General features: G+C 39.5%; 1 protein-coding gene across 4 annotated transcripts in view; it reads left to right on the forward strand.

Annotated features, from left to right (window-relative positions):
• The first annotated feature begins 1,873 nt into the window (after positions 1-1,873).
• The window catches only part of PIGK (phosphatidylinositol glycan anchor biosynthesis class K), a 121,080-nt gene continuing 103,732 nt past the window's right edge, over positions 1,874-19,221 (forward strand). For all 4 annotated transcript variants that reach the window (XM_048860648.1, XM_048860651.1, XM_075131725.1 and 1 more), the window contains exons 1-8: positions 1,874-2,030; positions 4,575-4,628; positions 8,012-8,103; positions 13,765-13,900; positions 15,532-15,643; positions 16,205-16,301; positions 16,750-16,867; positions 18,055-18,165. In XM_048860648.1, coding sequence (XP_048716605.1) covers positions 1,938-2,030; positions 4,575-4,628; positions 8,012-8,103; positions 13,765-13,900; positions 15,532-15,643; positions 16,205-16,301; positions 16,750-16,867; positions 18,055-18,165 — 813 coding nt within the window. In that variant the 5' untranslated portion in view covers positions 1,874-1,937. The remainder of the gene's footprint in view (positions 2,031-4,574; positions 4,629-8,011; positions 8,104-13,764; positions 13,901-15,531; positions 15,644-16,204; positions 16,302-16,749; positions 16,868-18,054; positions 18,166-19,221) is intronic.

The following is a 19,221-nucleotide window of genomic DNA, read 5'->3' on the forward strand; positions in this document are numbered from 1 at the left end:
GCAGTTAGTGCACCTCAGCCTTGGTTAGCGCTGGGAGCTAGTAAGGCTCCCTGGCCTAGCTTAGGGCAGTTAGGGCACCGTGATCTTTGATTAGAGTTGGGGGCATTTATATCACTCCTTGGCTTAGTGTTAAGATTGGGCAGTTAAGACTTCCTGCCTAATATTGCCTGCTGGGCCCAGTCTGTCAGGTGTGATCTAAAGCTACACAAAATGGGCAGCAGGTATGTGCAGAAGGGGTTTGAATTTGGGTCTCCTACCTCTCAGGCCCTAAATGCTGTAGTATTGGTTATGTTTTGGGGGATGTGTCTCAATCTGTCCTTCTGAAGCTGTTCCACTGTGTATAAATCATTACTGCTGGAGCTAGCTGACTGAAATCTGGATCTCCCACCTTCGTGCCCTACCCACTGAGTATAGAGTCATTCCAGTTCTCTCACTGACCACTTAATTATTTAAAGAGAGTGCAACAAATTCAGCAGGAGAGATTGAGGGAGCCAGGCCCTAGAATAACCCCTATCCTTGTGGTTACAGCACTCATCTGGGAGATGAGAGACTTAAATTCAGATCCCTTCTCCACCTCCGGCAGAAGGGGGAAGTGAACCTGGGTTTCTCACACGGTGGGTGACTGCATTGACCAGTTTTCAGAGTAACAGCCGTGTTAGTCTGTATTCGCAAAAAGAAAAGGAGTACTTGTGGCACCTTAGAGACTAACCAATTTATTTGAGCATGAGCTTTCGTGAGCTACAGCTCACTTCATCGGATGCATACCGTGGAAACTGCAGCAGACTTTATATATACACAGAGAGGAGGTATTGTTTCATATTCTCTGTGTATATATAAAGTCTGCTGCAGTTTCCACGGTATGCATCCGATGAAGTGAGCTGTAGCTCACGAAAGCTCATGCTCAAATAAATTGGTTAGTCTCTAAGGTGCCACAAGTATTCCTTTTCTTTTTGCATTGACCAGAAGGCTGTTAGGGTGGCACTTTCTCCCTTTTTCTTGAAAAAGGACTGACCTGGGTTAATTCCAGAAGAGAGTGGTTGGGGATCCCAAATGAATATAGGCAACTAACTCCCTTTGAGGGGAGACAGTGAGGCAGCCCCCTTTTCTTCAGCATTTCCTACTGGCTAATTTAGGCAGCTCTCTGCTCAGTTTGCTAGCTTTTGTGAATCTAGGGTGACCAGACAGCAAATGTGAAAAATAGAGACAGGGGTGGGGGGTAGCAGGAGCCTATATAAGAAAAAGACCCAAAAATCAGGACTGTCCCTAAAAAATGGGTACATCTGGTCACCCTATATGAATCCCACCTTTAGACACCTAACTCTCTCTCCATGTGGGAACCTGGGTGCCCACAATTTAGGGCTGTGAATTTCACTAGGTGCCAAGGCACCTAAAAGTTAGGTGTAACAACCCTGATCATCGCAGTGCCTAAATCCCCCTTGTGAATCCCACCCCATAAGCATGGCACTTCCTAATACTTGAGTGCTTTACTCTGCAATCATGATGTTTGTGGTAGTGTGTGTGTGTAAACAGTGAATGTTTCAAGGAGCTTTCCATTATGTTCGTGTTTCACTATCTTGGTTCTCTAAATGAGTGTTCATTCTTCCCCCAGCAACTATTTATTTTGTGTTACCGAAGTGGCTAGGAGCCCTAATCTTAGCCGGGCACCCCAGCGCTGTGATCTGTATTTACCCTGGATACATTTTTCCCGCCATTTCTAATCACTGGGGGAAGAGCCTCTGTAGACAGCCAAGGAGGCGGGAGGAGCGGACTCCAACGGGGCATCTCCGCACGCCCAGCCACGGAGCCAGGCACTGAGCAGCTCCGCAGCCGTGGGGAGGCGGGGCGAGGGGAGCGGGGAGGCTCCCACAGGCGGCCCGGAGCTGCTTTACGGCAGGGTTGGGTCCTCCCTGCCTCTTCCTGTTGTGAAGCCGGTTCCTATGGCCGCTGCCCTCCCTGCTCCCCGCTGGCTCCCGGCAGCAGCCGCCCTGCTGTGGGCGTGCTGCGGCTCGGCGGCGACTGACGGGATCCAGGTAGGGGAGCTGGGGGGAAGCGCGTTGGGCCGCTCAGCACCGCCCCTGGCCCCACTGGGGTGACTTGCGCTCCAGGCCCGTGGGCTGCCCGGGCCGTGTCGATGGACCTGCCCTTGCATTGACTCCACGCACGGGGGCGGCTGCTGTGCTGGGGAGGGATACGCCGCTGCAGCCCCCACTGCAGCGTTGCGGGAGGGGCTATAACCCTGCCCACCCCTTCCTCTACCCCGTGTGTGTAAAGTTCTGCCAAACCCCATCAGATCTGTCTCCTGCGTCCTGGGAGGCTGGAGCTTCTTATTTATTTGTGATTCCCTATTTCTTGCTCTAAAATTCCCTTTAAACCTCTAGATACCTTGAGCTGCCCTCAACCCTTTCTAGCCCAAGCACTGAAGGAGAATCGCTGCCTGTCTTGTTTTTCATTATTTGCTTTCTTCTCCTATGCCTGAGCTTGGAAATCCTCCCAGTTGACCAACTCTCACAGTATGAATACACAGATTTATGTAAAAGTACACCTTAAGCTTATAAAAGATGGAAATAACTGATTCTAAAGAACTAGGGGGCACCAAATTAATAGGCAGCAGGTTTAAAACAAACTAAAGGAAGTATTTCTTCGCACAATGCACAGTCAACCTGTGGAATTCTTTGCTAGAGGATGTGGTGAAGGCCAAACCCTGTAACAGGGTTCAAAAAAGAACTAGATAAATTCATGGAGGATAGGTCCATCAATGGCTATTAGCCAGGATGGGTGGGGATGGTGTCCATAGCCTCTGTTTGCCAGAAGCTGAGAATGATTGAAAGGGGGTGGATCACTTGATGATTAGGTGTTCTGTTCATTCCCTCTGGGGCACCTGGCATTGGCCACTGTTGGAGGACAGGATACTGGGCTAGATGGACCTTTGGTCTGACCCAGTATGGCAGTTCTTATGTTTTTATATGCACCATGTCTTGTTTAAACTGTATAATAAGTATAAACAACTAATTCAGCTGCATCAGAATTAATTTTCAGATTTGTTTGCACGTACCAGTTCTCTTTGAATAGAGAAAATAATATAGGGAGGGTTTTTTTTAATAATCCTTTTGAGTTATTTGCCATTTGGGGTTCTCAGTTTCCAGTAAACTGTTTTTGTTTGGTTAAACATACAAGAATAATATTGTTCACTTTTGTGATCAATCCAGATATATTGTGGTTAATTTGGGTATGTGTTGCATGTGAATTTTTCAGAGCTTTATGTTTTTATAAACTGAAGGAGTTAATCAAATATTGTCCCTTGATCGGGAATCGTTACGATTTTGCCTTTTTCATGTTTCAGTAATTATACTTTTTTACATACAGCTCACTTTAAATTAAGATATGATGTTTATAGTTTAATGTGAATCCCATATTAACATTTTGATAAAGCAGAAAACTTTACTGTCAAATGATTTCTATAATGCACAGTTAACAAGATTAATAAAATGTGACAAAACTGGTAATGGAAATAAGATCAAGCATTTTAAATACACTAATTTTAGAACCTTGTAAAGTTACCCTTCAGAGCTGCAAAGAAGAGCTCTGTGTAGATCAAAAGTTTGTCACTTTCAGCTACAGAAGTTGTTCCAAAAAAGATATTACTTCACCCACCTTGTCTCTCTAATATCCTGGGACCAATACAGCTACAACAACACTGCATAAAGCGATTTTCATTGTTTATTAATCATTGTACTTGCTTCTACGTTAGAAGGTCCAGCATAATCTGGTCTTTACTTTAAAACTGCTTTAAATGTGTGGGATTTTTTATTTTCCTATCTGGTATTCTTTAAGGGCGTGGGGACAGTGAAAGGAAAAACTTATCCAAGGTTCTTCACTTTAAGGAAGGTTTGAGGGCTGATGAAGCATTTCATCTGTTCCTAGGGGTGTTCTCTAAAATAGAACAATATGTTTGGGGGGGTATTTTAAAAATTAAATTAACAGAGCCTATCACTCTATTCTTCCATTTGCTTTAGCACAGGATAGATTTTGAATGCTTAAATCACCTTCCATATTTTTTTTTTAGCCTGGATTCAGGTGATTTGTGGAGTCATTGTTTAACACGTGATTAGAGACTTGTAAACAGAAAGATTCTGGGATTTTAATCTTTCCCAGATATTGCCCTCTTGGATAGAACGCTATGTTTCTTTTTCATTCCATTTTTCCCTATCCTAGTTTGCTGCCTCTCTCTTTCCATCACCACTACCACTCTGAATTTCTCTGGTTTTGTTTTTATTGCCAGCCAGGTGTTTCCAAACTTTGATAAGGAATTTGTGAGAGAACCAGATTACTTGTCTGATTTTAACATGTGGACAGAACAGCCCAAACAGAATATAGAATAGATCCTTTTCTCAGGCATCAGGAGGGGTATTATAAACCAGAAGAAGTCATGTTTTCTGTTTAGCTGGTTTAAGGTTTTAATTCTATATGACATTTAACATTTGTAGAACTAACCAAAAAAAAAAAAGTGCTGTATTGTAGTTTTTTTCCTAAGTTTGTTTCTACACTAGTGTTCCAATATTTTTTGTCTCTTGCAGGACAAAGCAGAACAGTTTTTTAGAAGTGGGCACACAAATAACTGGGCAGTTTTGGTAAGCATTTTGTATTCAATCTTCTTAAATAAAACACTGATCCTGCAGTTGTTGCATGGCAGTCTGCCCATATGCAACAAGCTGCAAGATCAAGACCTGGAAGTAAGTATAGCATGACTTTGAGTTATCCCTGCATGCCAGTTTGCTATATTACATTACCATTATCTCGTCTGCATAATTTAATTACAAGCATCCAGAACATTAATGCACATTTGAAGTATTTATAAAATTAACATTCCAATTAGAATGAAAACAAATGATTATGCTGTATATTATTACAGTCATGGTGGTTGTTGTTGTTGTTATTTTTTAAACATTTGCTTGGGTACAACATCTTCCTGATTTTGTTGTTTGTTTTGAAATTTGCTAAAGTCTGACAAGAAACTTTCTTCTTTTTTTAGTCTAATCTCCTAAAATAATACTTAGGATAAGAACTACTCGTCTTAATTTTTTATCTGGGTAACTTCAGATTGTATTATTCCATCAGTTTTTAATCAGGCTTCCTGAGCATAATGACTAATGATCAGTTCTAAAATATTATTTGAGCAGTCAGACATGACACTGTTTTTTCTAAGTATTAAAATATAGAAAAATAAAAGAAATTCAAGAGAAGACAAATAGATAATTAATTGAAAGAATAAGAATCATTCTCTTATTCCCTAGTGCACAAACTTAAAATTATTAACATTAAATACCTGTTTCTATTTCAATGTTAAAAGCAAGCAGAGAATTAAAATACAATTTTCTTTGGTCAGAGCAATACACTTGATACAAACTGGTAATAATAATGAGAGAAGTAGAAAGTTCTTAGTGCTGAAGGTACAAAGAGACCTGCTTTCTATCCCAGTCTTTGCCACTGATTTCCTGTGTGACCCTGAGGAAGTTACTTGCGGCCAGACTGTATTCTGTGCTATCCCAAATTGCCCAGAAATTTAGGCTCTGGCCTCATGCCAGCTATGCCTCATTTTCTCCATTTATAAAATAGGAGTGATAACACCACTTTTGAGGTATAAAATAAATGAATTAAAGTACTTGGAGGTTCACAAAAGAAAAATACCATAGAAGTGAAGTCTATTATTACTGTTTTGTTATCTGTCTAAGTCTTTGTACTGTGCTTGTCACTGATAGCTATATAAACAAAACTCAAGAGCTTGATATTCCAAAGCCTGTTTAACAGGCTGCTCACTCTCTATTTTGCCTAAATAGAAAAGCAACTTAAAATCATCTCTTCAGAAGATGCCCCTTTAGTTGATCATCTCCTATCTCAAAATACTTCTTTTTAAAGATTTTTTTAAGCTAAATTTCTTGCCTCCTGGCTAGTGTACTTTGTTAATCTGTACTTATTGCAGAATCTTATTTAATTGAGGCTGGGCAGTTTCTTCTATGTGATCATGATTTCTCAGAGCTCTTCTAGTAGATTTAACCTAACAAATGTCTCTTGTGTTGGTCAGCCTTCCAAGGATACTTACTGCTGTGCTAAATAGCAGCTACTCTCATGGCTTTCACTGATTGTTCTGGAGACAGCTTGAGCCTGGTTGGAAGCTAGAGCCTCAGTTCACAGTTCAGAAAGGGCCTGGGGTCATAATTCAACAAAGCAATTAAATGTGCTTAACTTTAAGTATGTTTAGGGAAATGTTGCATGACTTGGTCCTCTCTTGTGGGTTGGCACAAGCAGGCAAAGTCCTGAAATGGTGACACAGGCATGAACTAGGTAAATAACAGAACATGTGTTTTATTACTGGAACAGGTTGAAGAAGCAGATCTCCTCCTGCTGGTGATGGTGCTGACACCTAAAACCCTGCACCTTCCCTCAGGCAGGAAGGTCACCCTCCCCTCCTCTTCCTCTCAGGATTATGTCCTGGGTTCTCCTCTGGGAGGGGTCACACCCTTTCCGGGCTGATGATGGATGTGTAATGCACACAGAGCCAGCCAGTATAGTAACTCTATTATAATACTCAAAAGCTTCTAAGTGACATAGGAGCCTAACTTACAGTCAAGGGGAGTTGTCTGCCTAACTCCATTAGGCCCCTTTTAAAAGCATCGCTTTAAAAACCAGCTAGGCAGGATAGAAATCTCTCAGGAAGCTGGGGAAGGCAAAAGGTGGGGGTCTTATGATTCTCACTGAAAATTAAGTTGTTTAATTTTTCATGAGCCAGGTTCAGAGTAAAAATGATACAAAGCAAAACTTTTAAACTGGTGTCTACATCTAGTCAACTAAAAAGAATTGTAGGTTCAGTATATCTGACCCCAAGTCCTCCCTGCTTCTTCTTTGTGGCAGTACAATCCTGTTTTCTTCTATTTTAAAATGTCTTGTCTTTCCTCTTCTGTTCAAAAGAGCCCCCCCCCCCCCAAATATCCTGGCTAACTGGCTATAAAGGGAAAACTGTCAGTGACTGTACAGAAAATGCTATGTGATGCACAGAGGAACTATAGTTCTTTTTTCTAATCTGAGTTATGTTAAATTTAGATGTAATTTGTAAAAATGGTAAGTGAAATATCTTCAGACAGAAATGATTTTTTTAAAAGTTTTAAGTCTGTGATTTATGATTTTTGTTTCAGTTCTCATGCCTCTGTTACAGAGGATTGCAGGAAACATGCTTGATGTAGTAAGCTCACTTACAGGTTTTAATATTGCTCCATGCATCTGAAAGATTCTTTTCACCTATCATAGTATCTTGGCCATTAGTATTCATATTTATTTAGTCATTGTCTGTTCAAAGGCTCTGTAACATATAATACAATTATTGCTTCTTAAACAGTTTCTGAAAGTTACTTCTGACACTCTTCTTGTAGTTACATGCTTACTCGTATTTTAAAAAAAACTGACATATTGGTTGAAAATGTGCCCCCATACTGGAATGTGAACATTCCTAAATTGTGTGGGAGTTCTTATTCAAATTTTATGGCTGGGGCCCAACTCTAATGTTGTTATAGTTGACTCCCTAAAAACCAGATTCCCCCAGCAAAAGTTCCCCTCTTTCTACATGTGGACCTTGTATTCATTTGCTTACACTTTACCGCAACAGGGCAATCACAGAAATTTGAAATGGATAAGACCTTAAATAATCTAGCTAATCCATTTGTCAGTGCTGGATTATTCCCTATGGTACTTTTTTTTTTTTTTTGTACTTTATCCAGTTTTAAATGAAAGTGTTCTCTGTGGCTCAATACGTTAACATTTATTTTCAAAATATGAAAAAGCTTTTTCTGCAGAGAAAGTGTGTATTACTTATGGCATTGATTTCTAGCAGTTGCTAGGCCCTGATTGCTGGGTGACAAGTTTTTTGGCATCTCAGCAATCAATATCCATTGATGCATGTACTAATTCAGAATGCATTTCTTATATCTTCTAATATGCATTTATTTCTTTTTAACACTTAAAGGTGTGTACATCTCGCTTCTGGTTTAACTACCGTCATGTGGCAAATACGCTTTCAGTTTACAGAAGCGTCAAGAGACTAGGCATTCCTGATAGGTAAGAGAATCTTGACGAGCACAATTGTTTAAACTTGGATATTAAAGTAAAAGTTCAGTCTCATCTTCTGAAACAGGAATAAAATGCTGGTCTCTTCGTTTCATAATCAAGTAAAAGGTAGAGAGCACAGACTTAATTTACTGAAAATTGGAACAATATTATTGGAAAGGAAAATGAAAAAAAATATGTACCATGATGATTCCAAACAGAAACGGATAATTAGATCAAATTATGTGATGCTAACCAACCAGTTAATTGCACTGCTAATTAGTTTGGTGAATGCACAATGTGAGAAAATTGGTAAAATGTATTCAGAATTGATAGTGCAACTCTTTGACATGTACCTGTTACTGTATTGCAACTTCACGTCTAACATAACTAATGTCTTTTTAATATGCCTTTTGATTAGAGAACACTTCACTTAATGAGCAAGACTAAACACAGTACGAGTGCAGTGCTTCAGCTAAATCAAGGGCACACAATTAGAGTGAAGACCTCTAAATAACTGGTGTCTAACAAAGAAGCTCCTGCATGTCACAAGCTATATTAAAAAAAGACATTTTGGCTGGGAGTTTCAAAGGAGCCAGGAGCCTTTTCTGCATGCACAAGTTGGGCTGCTTTAACTACACCAGGATAGTGAAAAATGGCACAAACTCCATGGTGTGGATATGATTATATCAGTATAAAGGTGTCGTGTGGGAAGAGGAATAAGCAATACTAGTATAAGGCATCTTTATTCTGGTGTAACTACATCCACACTAGATTGTACTGGTATAACTGTTTTGGTAAATAATTACGTTTCTAGAAAAACTGAGCAGACCCATCCTAAGAGTGAGGTGCCCAAATACCATTGGATTTCAGTAGGAACTAGGCACCTAACTCCTTTGGCAATTCCAGTCTCAGTTTTATGTTATGTCAGAATAGAAAAACTAGGAGAATCTTTACCAGGGCTGACACTGAAAAGGAATTGGTTGTTTCATCATGAAAAAGCCAAGATCACATTAAGTTAATATCTCCCTATTTTATTAAAGTAATACCATAGTGAGACTATGATGCTGAGATCTATGTTCCCTTTATAATGTCGACAGCTGTAGTTTCAGAGTAGCAGCCGTGTTAGTCTGTATTCACAAAAAGAAAAGGAGTATTTGTGGCACCTTAGAAACTAACAAATTTATTTGAGCATAAGCTTTCATGAGCTACAGCTCACTTCATCGGATGCATTCAGTGTTCTTTAAGAGCTCAGCCCAGGGTATCACAGGGGAATTGCTAATGTGTGAAATGTGAAGGGTTGTCTTCAGTGGGTATTCAAAAACGTCTTCTCATGCTTTTTGGCCTTTTTTTATTTTAAATTTTAACCTGGTGATTGCTCTGTGATCGTGGGCCACTGTTAAAATGCTGAAAACTTAATCTTTGATTTGTGAGCATTCTTTCTTCACTCAACTTTCCAAATAGCAGCTCTCTACGTTTAAAAATTGTGTTATGTTTTTATTTGCGTTGTCTTCTGTACAAACTGTGTTTGTGTTAATAAGCTCAAATTAGCCAAGGTAGATGAGCGTAGATGAGATCTACTGGGGACTTGACAATACACACTTCTTTGAGGTGGATAGGGAGCATTGAAAGACTGAGCAGAGCAGTCTTTCCTGTTTTGGTTGAATGTACATGCAAGGGTCTTCGATTGTTTTGTTTTAAAAAGCTCTTACTTTATATTGGCTCCTGTCATAAATATAAAGGGAAGGGTAAACCCCTTTGAAATCCCTCCTGGCCAGGGGAAAGCTCCTCTCACCTGTAAAGGGTTAAGAAGCTAAAGGTAACCTTGCTGGCACCTGACCAAAATGACCAATGAGGAGACAAGATACTTTCAAAAGCTGGGAGGAGGGAGAGAAACAAAGGGTCTGTGTCTGTCTATAGTCTGTCTTTGTCGGGGATAGACCAGGAATGGAGTCTTAGAACTTTTAGTAAGTAATCTAGCTAGGTATGTGTTAGATTATGATTTCTTTAAATGGCTGAGAAAAGAACTGTGCTGAATAGAATAACTATTTCTGTCTGTGTATCTTTTTTGTAACTTAAGGTTTTGCCTAGAGGGGTTCTCTATGTTTTGAATCTAATTACCCTGTAAGGTCTCTACCATCCTGATTTTACAGGGGGGATTTCTTTATTTCTATTTACTTCTATTTTTATTAAAAGTCTTCTTGTAAGAAAACTGAATGCTTTTTCATTGTTCTCAGATCCAAGGGTTTGGGTCTGTGGTCACCTATGCAAATTGGTGAGGCGTTTTATCCAACATTTCCCAGGAAAGTGGGGGTGCAAGTGTTGGGAGGATTGTTCATTGTTCTTAAGATCCAAGGATCTGGGTCTGTAGTCACCTAAGCAAATTGGTGATGCTTTTTACCAAACCTTGTCCAGGAAGTGGGGTGCAAGGTTTTGGGAAGTATTTTGGGGGGAAAGACGCGTCCAAACAGCTCTTCCCCAGTAACCAGTATTAGTTTGGTGGTGGTAGCGGCCAATCCAAGGACGACGGGTATATTTTGTACCTTGGGGAAGTTTTGACCTAAGCTGGTAAAGATAAGCTTAGGAGGTTTTTCATGCAGGTCCCCACATCTGTACCCTAGAGTTCAGAGTGGGGGAAGAACCTTGACAGCTCCTACCAGAACTTTTCTTCCCAAAGGACAGTGAGGACCAGATCCCCAGCTGGTGTAAGGTGCTGTAGCTCCAGATTTGACTCTATCTTATTGAACTATACAATCTAGATAAAATAACATGCATGCAATAACTGTGCTGGATGGGGTAGAATCAGGGCACTAATGTCCTTAGAGGCTAATGTCTTGCTCATCTAAGACTGTCTTCACTGACAAAAAAAATTGTGTTAGAAATGGCAAGATAACTAACAGGCATTAGCTGTTCTGCTGTAAAAACCTAATGAAGACAGAACACTGTATTTTCACTGGGGGGGTTGGGGGGGTGTTGAGGTGGTGGGTTATAGTGCTGACCTTGCCTGGCAACCTCATGGTAAAAATGGCATGTGCCTTGTCTCTGCTTTGGATTTTACAGTGATATAACTATTGTGTGTTAGTGATCTCACTTTAAAAAACAGCTTTTTGTGTCAGTAAAGACACAGCCTAAGTTTGGGTGTTTATTTGTGGTGTTCGGAAGGGAAAGGAGGTCCTATTGGACTGGGACCTTGTTCGAGTGGTGATATGTTGTCATTTACCTGAAGTGTCCCTAATAAGAAGTCTGCTCAAGTTCTGTCCCTGCGTGACTGTGCACATGATGGGTTGGTGTGTAAATTAGGGGTAAATCCATGCTCTTATGCACTATTTATATTTCCAGGACTCAATCTTTCATGCCCTGCCTATTCACTATGTGTAATTTTTCCCAGCCTATGGGTAGGATCCTGCTGTCAGTTGAGTCAGTGACAAAACACTCTGACTTCTGTGGGTACAGGACTGATCACTAGACACACAACCTCATTGAAAGGAAAATAAGCTTTCTGCTTGTCAAAACTATGTGAAGGGATCTTGGGATTAATTGCTCTGCTGTTTCTGTTTGGCAAGATGAGGATCAAGACTACACTACAGACATCTGCCAGCACAGCTGATGTCAGGGGTGTGAAAAGGTCTAATCCTTAATCAACATAGCTGTAACAACTATGAAGACCCTAGCATAGATGCAGCTATGCCAATAGAGCTCAGCATTTTTAACAGCATAGCTCGTTTTGCTCCCTGGAGTGTTTTAACTATTTTGATATAGCTGAGTCTACACTAGGAACCCATTGGTGGTATAGTACACTGGTATTTCTATACTGGTAAAGTGCTCTTAGTGTAGTCACAGACAAGAGCTAAACTGGCTTGAGTGAACAACCATTTTCAGTACATCAGAGGAAGGCAACATTCTTAGTCACAGTTGAAAGTCACAGTTGAGAAAGGAAGAAAGAATCCCAGGTGTGTGACTGCACACAGGCTGACTGTTTGAGAAACATTTTTATACCCTGTACTTTGTATCAGGACAGGCTATCTGTTTGAGTATATTTATAGTATGTCTGATGCTGGATAGAGCTGTCTAGGTGCCCTTAACTTCTTGCCATGTGCATGTCTGGTAGTTTCAACAATGTCATTGCCCCCACAGCTCCCATTAAAACTCAGGTCTGTAGAAAGCAGCCGATCTCTTCCCTTTTTATTGTCTCACTTTGCAAAAGCTTTGTGATGGGAGAATAATTCTTGTTTTATTGCTGCCTTGTCCTCTCGCCTCCCTGTTGTTTCACCCGGTTGTCTTGTCATAAACCTAAAATGTCAGCTGTCTAGGTCAGGTTCTCTGTAGTTCTTGTTTGCCCAATGCCTACTACAATGGAGACCATGGTTGAGGATCCCAGACACTATTGTAGTACAGATAACATGGCAAAGGAGTACTGATTTGTTAAGCCTCTCTGAGAAGTAGAGGGGAACAAACTGAAGTGAAATGGGATGAAAAAGTCCCGAAGGCAACAAGGGGCAAAGTGGAACCAAGCAGCTTTATGCAGAATGCTCTTCTTAAACACCATAAGTAAAAACAATGGAAACGATGCTCCTTGTAGCATTAACTGCTGCTGCATGTTTTCCCCTCCCAACAGAGGTACAGGGCCTGGAATGGTTGGTGGTAACATGGGTTGATGGGAAGCTGTTCAGCCAGATGAAAGGATGGTTCCCGAGATCAGCATGGAGGTTGAATCTCTCTGCGGGACTGGAGTTTGTCTTTCCCATGAACATTGTAGAGTTTGGAAGCTGCCCCTCAGATCTCTCCTTTCTCTATGCCCATAGGAAGTTTCCTCGGCCTGCTGTCCCACTTCTTTAGGTTTTGCTGTAGGACAACATGTTAAGCCCCAGACTGTTTTATTTGCGTAGAGTAGCTTTGTTTTATCCTGAGTTGAGTCATATTAATGTTTAATCAAGTCTAATAATAAGGGAAAATGTTCCCCAGGTCAGTATTTGTGCTAGTAGGAGGAAAGCTTCTTTCTGGAGTAATACTACATCCTGGAAGACTTGTCCTCATTCTTCATTATTCTTCATATTCTGAGGAGAAATTGCTGTGCCCAAGGGGTTGTGCGTGAAGAGAAAAAAAATATCATCTGCTGCTGTTCAGAATAATCCGTAGGTGTTAACAACAGTGACTGTATTAATAGGGTTTAACAGTTGGGTCTTGAGTACTTGGAACTTGACACTTTTTTCAAGTGTGACCCACCTTCTGTTTGACTTTGAGTCTTTAAGCTCTTTGAGGCAGCAGCCATCCATTTTTGTGAAGTACTGTGACGTTGAGCATGTTGTTAGTGCTAAACAAATAATTCCGTTACGGTAACAAACAAAAAGCTTTATGTGGTAGTGTTATGATGGTAACAGTGTTCCTTGGGGAAATAAGGTATTACCAAAGTAACTTGTACTTATACTCCAGGCAATTTTCTAACTGCTATAGAATCTTGTTTCAATAATGAGTAGAGTCCTGCATGGATACAAAATTTTTATCTTCAGACGATCTGCGATCAGCAAGCATAGTCCATGGATATAAAGCGGATATCCACAGATTTGCAGGGCTCTCATAATGGGTCATGTTTGTTGGCTTCATTATCTGCAGTTTTCCTTTTGTTTATTGTATTAAAATAGAATATCTGAAATTGTGTTGTTTTGTTTTTCCCAGTCACATTGTCCTGATGCTGGCAGATGATATGGCATGTAATCCCAGGAATCCCAAACCAGCAACTGTGTTTAGTCACAAAAACATGGAGCTAAATGTTTACGGGGATGATGTGGAAGTGGACTATAGAAGCTATGAGGTAACAATGCTTTGTTTATCTAACCAGATTTTTCTGTAGTGTTGCTTTAAAGCCTGATCCATTGAAGTCAGTGGTAGTATTTCCATACATTTCACTGGATTGTGGATCAGGCCCTTATTCTCAATTGATATATATAATAAAAAGAAAATTCTTACTGAGTTTCAGAGTAGGAGCCGTGTTAGTCTGTATTCACAAAAAGAAAAGGAGTACTTGTGGCCCTTAGAGACTAACCAATTTATTTGAGCATAAGCTTTCGTGAGCTACAGCTCAATGCATCCGATGAAGTGAGCTGTAGCTCACGAAAGCTTATGCTCAAATAAATTTGTTGGTCTCTGAGGTGCCACAAGTACTCCTTTTCTTTTTACTGAGTTTCGTAACTTGTTACAACTTTGTGTGTCTTTCTAATCAGTTAGAATTTATTATTATACATTGTTATTGGCTATTTTAATGAAAACATTCGTTCCCATGACTGTTGTGGTTAGGAGATTGTGAGGATCCCGGACTACATTAACAATACAAAAATGTTACTGGGTTTTCCATTTTGTTGAAGTAGTGTAGATTGTATGATTGGTTAAACTGATAACACTTTCATAAGCTTTGACGTTAAGCAGGTGTGTGTTTGCACATTACAGATTCAACATCTTTTTTAAATATTTGTTTTTATTTTTTCCAAATAAAACATGTCCTTTTTGTAAGTAACTCATTTCTAACCACTTTATAACAGCTAGTAAAAGGAAATATCTGCAGCACTTTACCACGTTCTTGTTTTCAGAAAACAATTCTTGCTGCAAATTTTTTTTTTCTAAGTCTTTCCTGGACTGACTTTAATTAGACTTCAGTTACAGAATTTTAATTAGTATCACATAGTAAAATGATTTATAAAGCAAAAATGTATATTTTACAGGAACAAATTAAACCCTGTACCATAATTGCCTATTAGAGTATACAGAAGATGTCGTGCTCTCTGATTATTAGTGTCCTGAGGACATAAAGTGCATGTTGAAAGATTATAGTAAGAAAAAAAAACCCTATCTGTCATGAGTCTGAATTTTGTTGGTAACATTTTGAGTGTTGTAAATCTGCATTCAGAACAAGTAGTTCTGATGTTTAATCAGATGTTTTATGGTTGGTGTCCAGATGGACTACAATCTGATCTTGTCGATGTTTGTGCCACAGGAATCTTTTCTTTGCCTGAGTTGCACAGAGAATTTAAGCCTTAGAGTATTTGTTAACATTTTTCCATGGTAACACATACTAATGTTGCAGTGTTTTGTGAATGCATAAGTGGCATTGACGGAGTAAAGATGTACACTACAGTGTGAAAGGTGTTCAAATCAATGAAGAAGTATTAAAAGACTATAATGGTCATAGAAGTGTGTTTGATGAAACAGTTTTCAAATACAGTAAAGCAACAGGTTGATTTTTAATGGGGCAATAAAAAAAACTGGTGAGCAGTAGCACAGTAAAACCTTGAATAGAAGAAATCTGGTAATGCAATTTATACCATCTATTGGTGGACCTATTTATATATAGTGCATAGTTTGTGTCGTCATTTTGTGGAACCCCGTCTAGTAGTGGTCAATAGATATCCCTTATGATAGTTAGAAATTACTTTATTTCGATGTTTGTAGGTTACTGTGGAGAATTTCTTGCGCGTATTGACAGGAAGAATCCCACCAAGCACACCTCGATCCAAGCGCCTACTTTCTGATGACAGAAGCAATATTCTAATATATATGACAGGTAATTACAGGAATTTATTGGTTTTGTTGCACAGTAGCAGAGTGAAATCTCATCAGAAAGCCAAATAACACTGAAAAATTAGTAAAACAAATACACGGTAATTATGGATTCACATTACTTTGAGCAAAACATCCGTTATTATTGGTATTAAAAACAATCCATGCAAAAAGTTCTGATAACTAAGATTGCTGCACCACTTAAAAATCTGGGTCTCACACTTGTATTCCACAACCCTGGGCATATGGTCTAGACAGCCTAATTTGTAATGACTCTGGAAGTTACAAAAATCATTATTATGTGAAGGGGTTTTGCATAAATAGTAATCAAGGAAGCATCTTTAAAGCAGTATCTATTAATTTATGAATGAATAGATGTATTCCAGGTTAAACTATAAACGTATATTGTGCTTATTACCCTCAAATCGTGTCTTGTCATCCCACACCAAAGAGGGAGAAGAATTGCATTTAAGCTGTTTCTGTTGGCCTTTTGGCAACCATATTTGTGTATATTGTACTTCTATTTAACGTACATGCTTATTTATCTTGTGAATTTTTCTACAAGGTCATGGTGGAAATGGTTTCTTGAAATTTCAGGATTCTGAAGAAATCACTAATGTAGAACTTGCTGATGCCTTTGAACAAATGTGGCAGAAAAGAAGGTAAAAATTGATTACTTAGTGATTAAATACAGTGTGTTACCAACGGATGTAAAACTTTGCTTGTAGCCTTTCATTCCTCCATTTAATTCTTGTCTAAACAGCACATTCTTCTTCTGAAGGGTGGCAAAATTAATTATTTTTTTCTGAATGTGGTTTAAAAATGCGAAAAATTACTGTCACCCCAGCAGTGGTATTAAATAGCTGTTGTCCTTGAGGTGGCCTGAAGCTCTCCTTTCCACAGGAGAAGGAAATCTATTATAATCTTCAGCCACACAAATGAGTTACCTTGGCTCAATAGCTGTATGGGCTTCTTATTAATTATAAGGTGTCTGAAATGTTCAGCCAGTTGGATCTCTATTACATATCTTGGTAACTATGCAGTGAAGTTGTATGAATGAAGACATAATCTACAGAATGCCAAATGTGAAAGCTGTTTTATTTCTTTCAGATACAACGAATTGCTGTTTATTATTGATACCTGCCAAGGAGCATCAATGTATGAACGATTTTATTCTCCAAATATAATGGCCTTGGCTAGTAGCCAAGTAGGAGAAGATTCACTTTCAGTAAGTATGAGTTTGGTTGGGTACTTGGAGGTAGGGTTAGGGTTCCTGTGGGTAGGGGACTTGGAGGTAGGGTTAGGATTCCTCTGGGTAGGGCTCTGTGCCCTAGCATTGCGGTTTCTATGGGTAGGGTACTTGGAGTCAGGGTTAGGGTTTCTATAGGTACAGCTCCCCACCATAGACTTAGGATTCCTATGGGTAGGGTAGTTGGAGGTAGGGTAAAGGGGGTATTTTCAAAAATGCCCAAAGGATTTAGGATCACAAGTCGCATTAACTTTCAGTGGCACTTGTGCTGCTACATTTCTTTGGCACTTCCGAAAATCTCCACCTTAACTGCTTAACAACATAAAGGTTGTTTAACCTCTAAACCATCACTCATATAATGTTTGATGTACTTTTCACGTTATTATGTTGTGCTGCCCAAAAGTGTTGGGATGTCAATTGCCCACCAGGCTAATGTACACCCCTAATTTAATTTTCAGTAAGTCTTCAATTCAGACATAAAATGATGAATTAAAGAACATAATGATAAATACCTTTTTTCTGCAGTGTAACAATAGAGAATAGAAAATGTGATTTATAGTACAATGGCTAGCGCACTTGAAGAGGGACATTAGTCATCTTCTCCCTAAACCTGCAAGTGACTTACCTTCATCTTTCTTACTTTAGGCTATGGCCTCATGAGACAGTCGCAGTTTGTGAAACCATCCTATTCTGTAGTTTGATTTTTTTTAAAGGTAGTGAGCACCATAGCCCCAGTAGGTGTTCAACATCTTTGAAAATTAGGCTCTACTCATGTGCCTACTGCAACTGGTCATGGCCTCTTGGAGCCGCACAGCACTGTCTTCCTCCACGCTCCTTCTCATGCTCAAGAGGCCATAGTGGGAGGATCCTACCTGAGTTCTGCACAGGTGCATAATGGAGGAAGAGGCTCCCTTCAACCAGGCAAAGACAGGGCTAGTCAGAATTTAGTCTTAAAAGGTGAAGATGATAACATACAATATACAGATTAATTTACACAGTCTATTGGGGGTTTTTTGATGGTTAGTAATTTTTTTTGCATATTTCTGATAATTTGACTAGCAGTAAAGATAATTCATAGGTTTGAACACTTGCATGGCCCTGTTTTGCTCTGTTCCCATCAGGTTTTTGCTATGGAACACTCTAAGTATGTATATTTTGTTTTTAAGCATCAGCCTGATCTTGGGATTGGAGTTCACCTTATGGATAGATACACATTTTATGTCTTGGAGTTCTTGGAAGAAATTCACCCAGCCAGCCAGACCAATATGAATGACCTTGTAAGTAGCATACTGTATTCATTAGTTTGCTAACTGCTCCTGTGTTCTCACAACTGGTCAGTTTTGGCAATGGGAACTTCAATGTTTTTTTGATTTCCTACATATCAGAAGGGTTTTTTTTTAAAAAATGTGTTTGTTGTTCTTATTTAGTAAAATCATTATATATTGACATTTTGGAGACTTGAGTCCCCAGTTTGAAATTGTTTCTTTGCTTGATTAGGAAAAAAATTAATTAAAACAACCTGGGTGTTTTACTGAAAGATGTCTTGTGTGTGTTATCTCTGCATCCCATGGAACTTGCAGGGTACCTAGAATCATGGATTGCAATCACTTTGCACACATGGAAAGGCAGTCATTGGCATTTGCTTTGCAGAGGTAGTTTGTATGTTGGAATCCTGATCCTGCACTCAGAAACACAAGAGGGGAGCCCCATTGACTTCAGTGCTTCGCCACATAGGTGCAGGGTTCAGCCTGTGCAAATCCAGTTACAAGGCTGGGGCTTTATTTGTTCTCAGGCAAATGTTATAATTGCCAAATATGATCCAACAAAAAATGTCTTGGTGAAGTTCAGTGAAAATGGTTTTTGAACAGTTACATATGTTCCACCTTAGATACCATAAATTGAAAAAGCAACTACATTTTAGTAGCACTCTTAGCCCATTGGCCTTGAACAGGCCAGATGTTCCTTTTTTCATGATAATGCATCATGCTTTTGTAGCTTGTTGCAGTAAATTCTGTCATGTTGTTGTCGTCGGAGACTTAAGAGCCACCATTGACCACACACATTAAATCTCCATTTCAGTAAAAGGAGCAGCTGTTCAAACATTTTATGTCAATGTCTGTGGAGGCTGGTGTCAGCCTTGCTGCTAGATGAGGTGTAGTAGATTTCACACAAAGCAGCCCACACTGACAGATTTTGTGTTGATATAGAATTGATTCAGTGACTAATATGCTGACATTTTCTACCAAGGGTATGAAAATCCATTTCATTACATTGTATTCTAATTTATGATGGGTTGTGGAGAATTTTAGAACAAAACTTATGTCACAAGGATT

This window comes from Caretta caretta, chromosome 8 (genome assembly GCF_965140235.1).
Source record: "Caretta caretta isolate rCarCar2 chromosome 8, rCarCar1.hap1, whole genome shotgun sequence".
In the NCBI taxonomy this organism is placed as follows: domain Eukaryota; kingdom Metazoa; phylum Chordata; order Testudines; family Cheloniidae; genus Caretta; species Caretta caretta.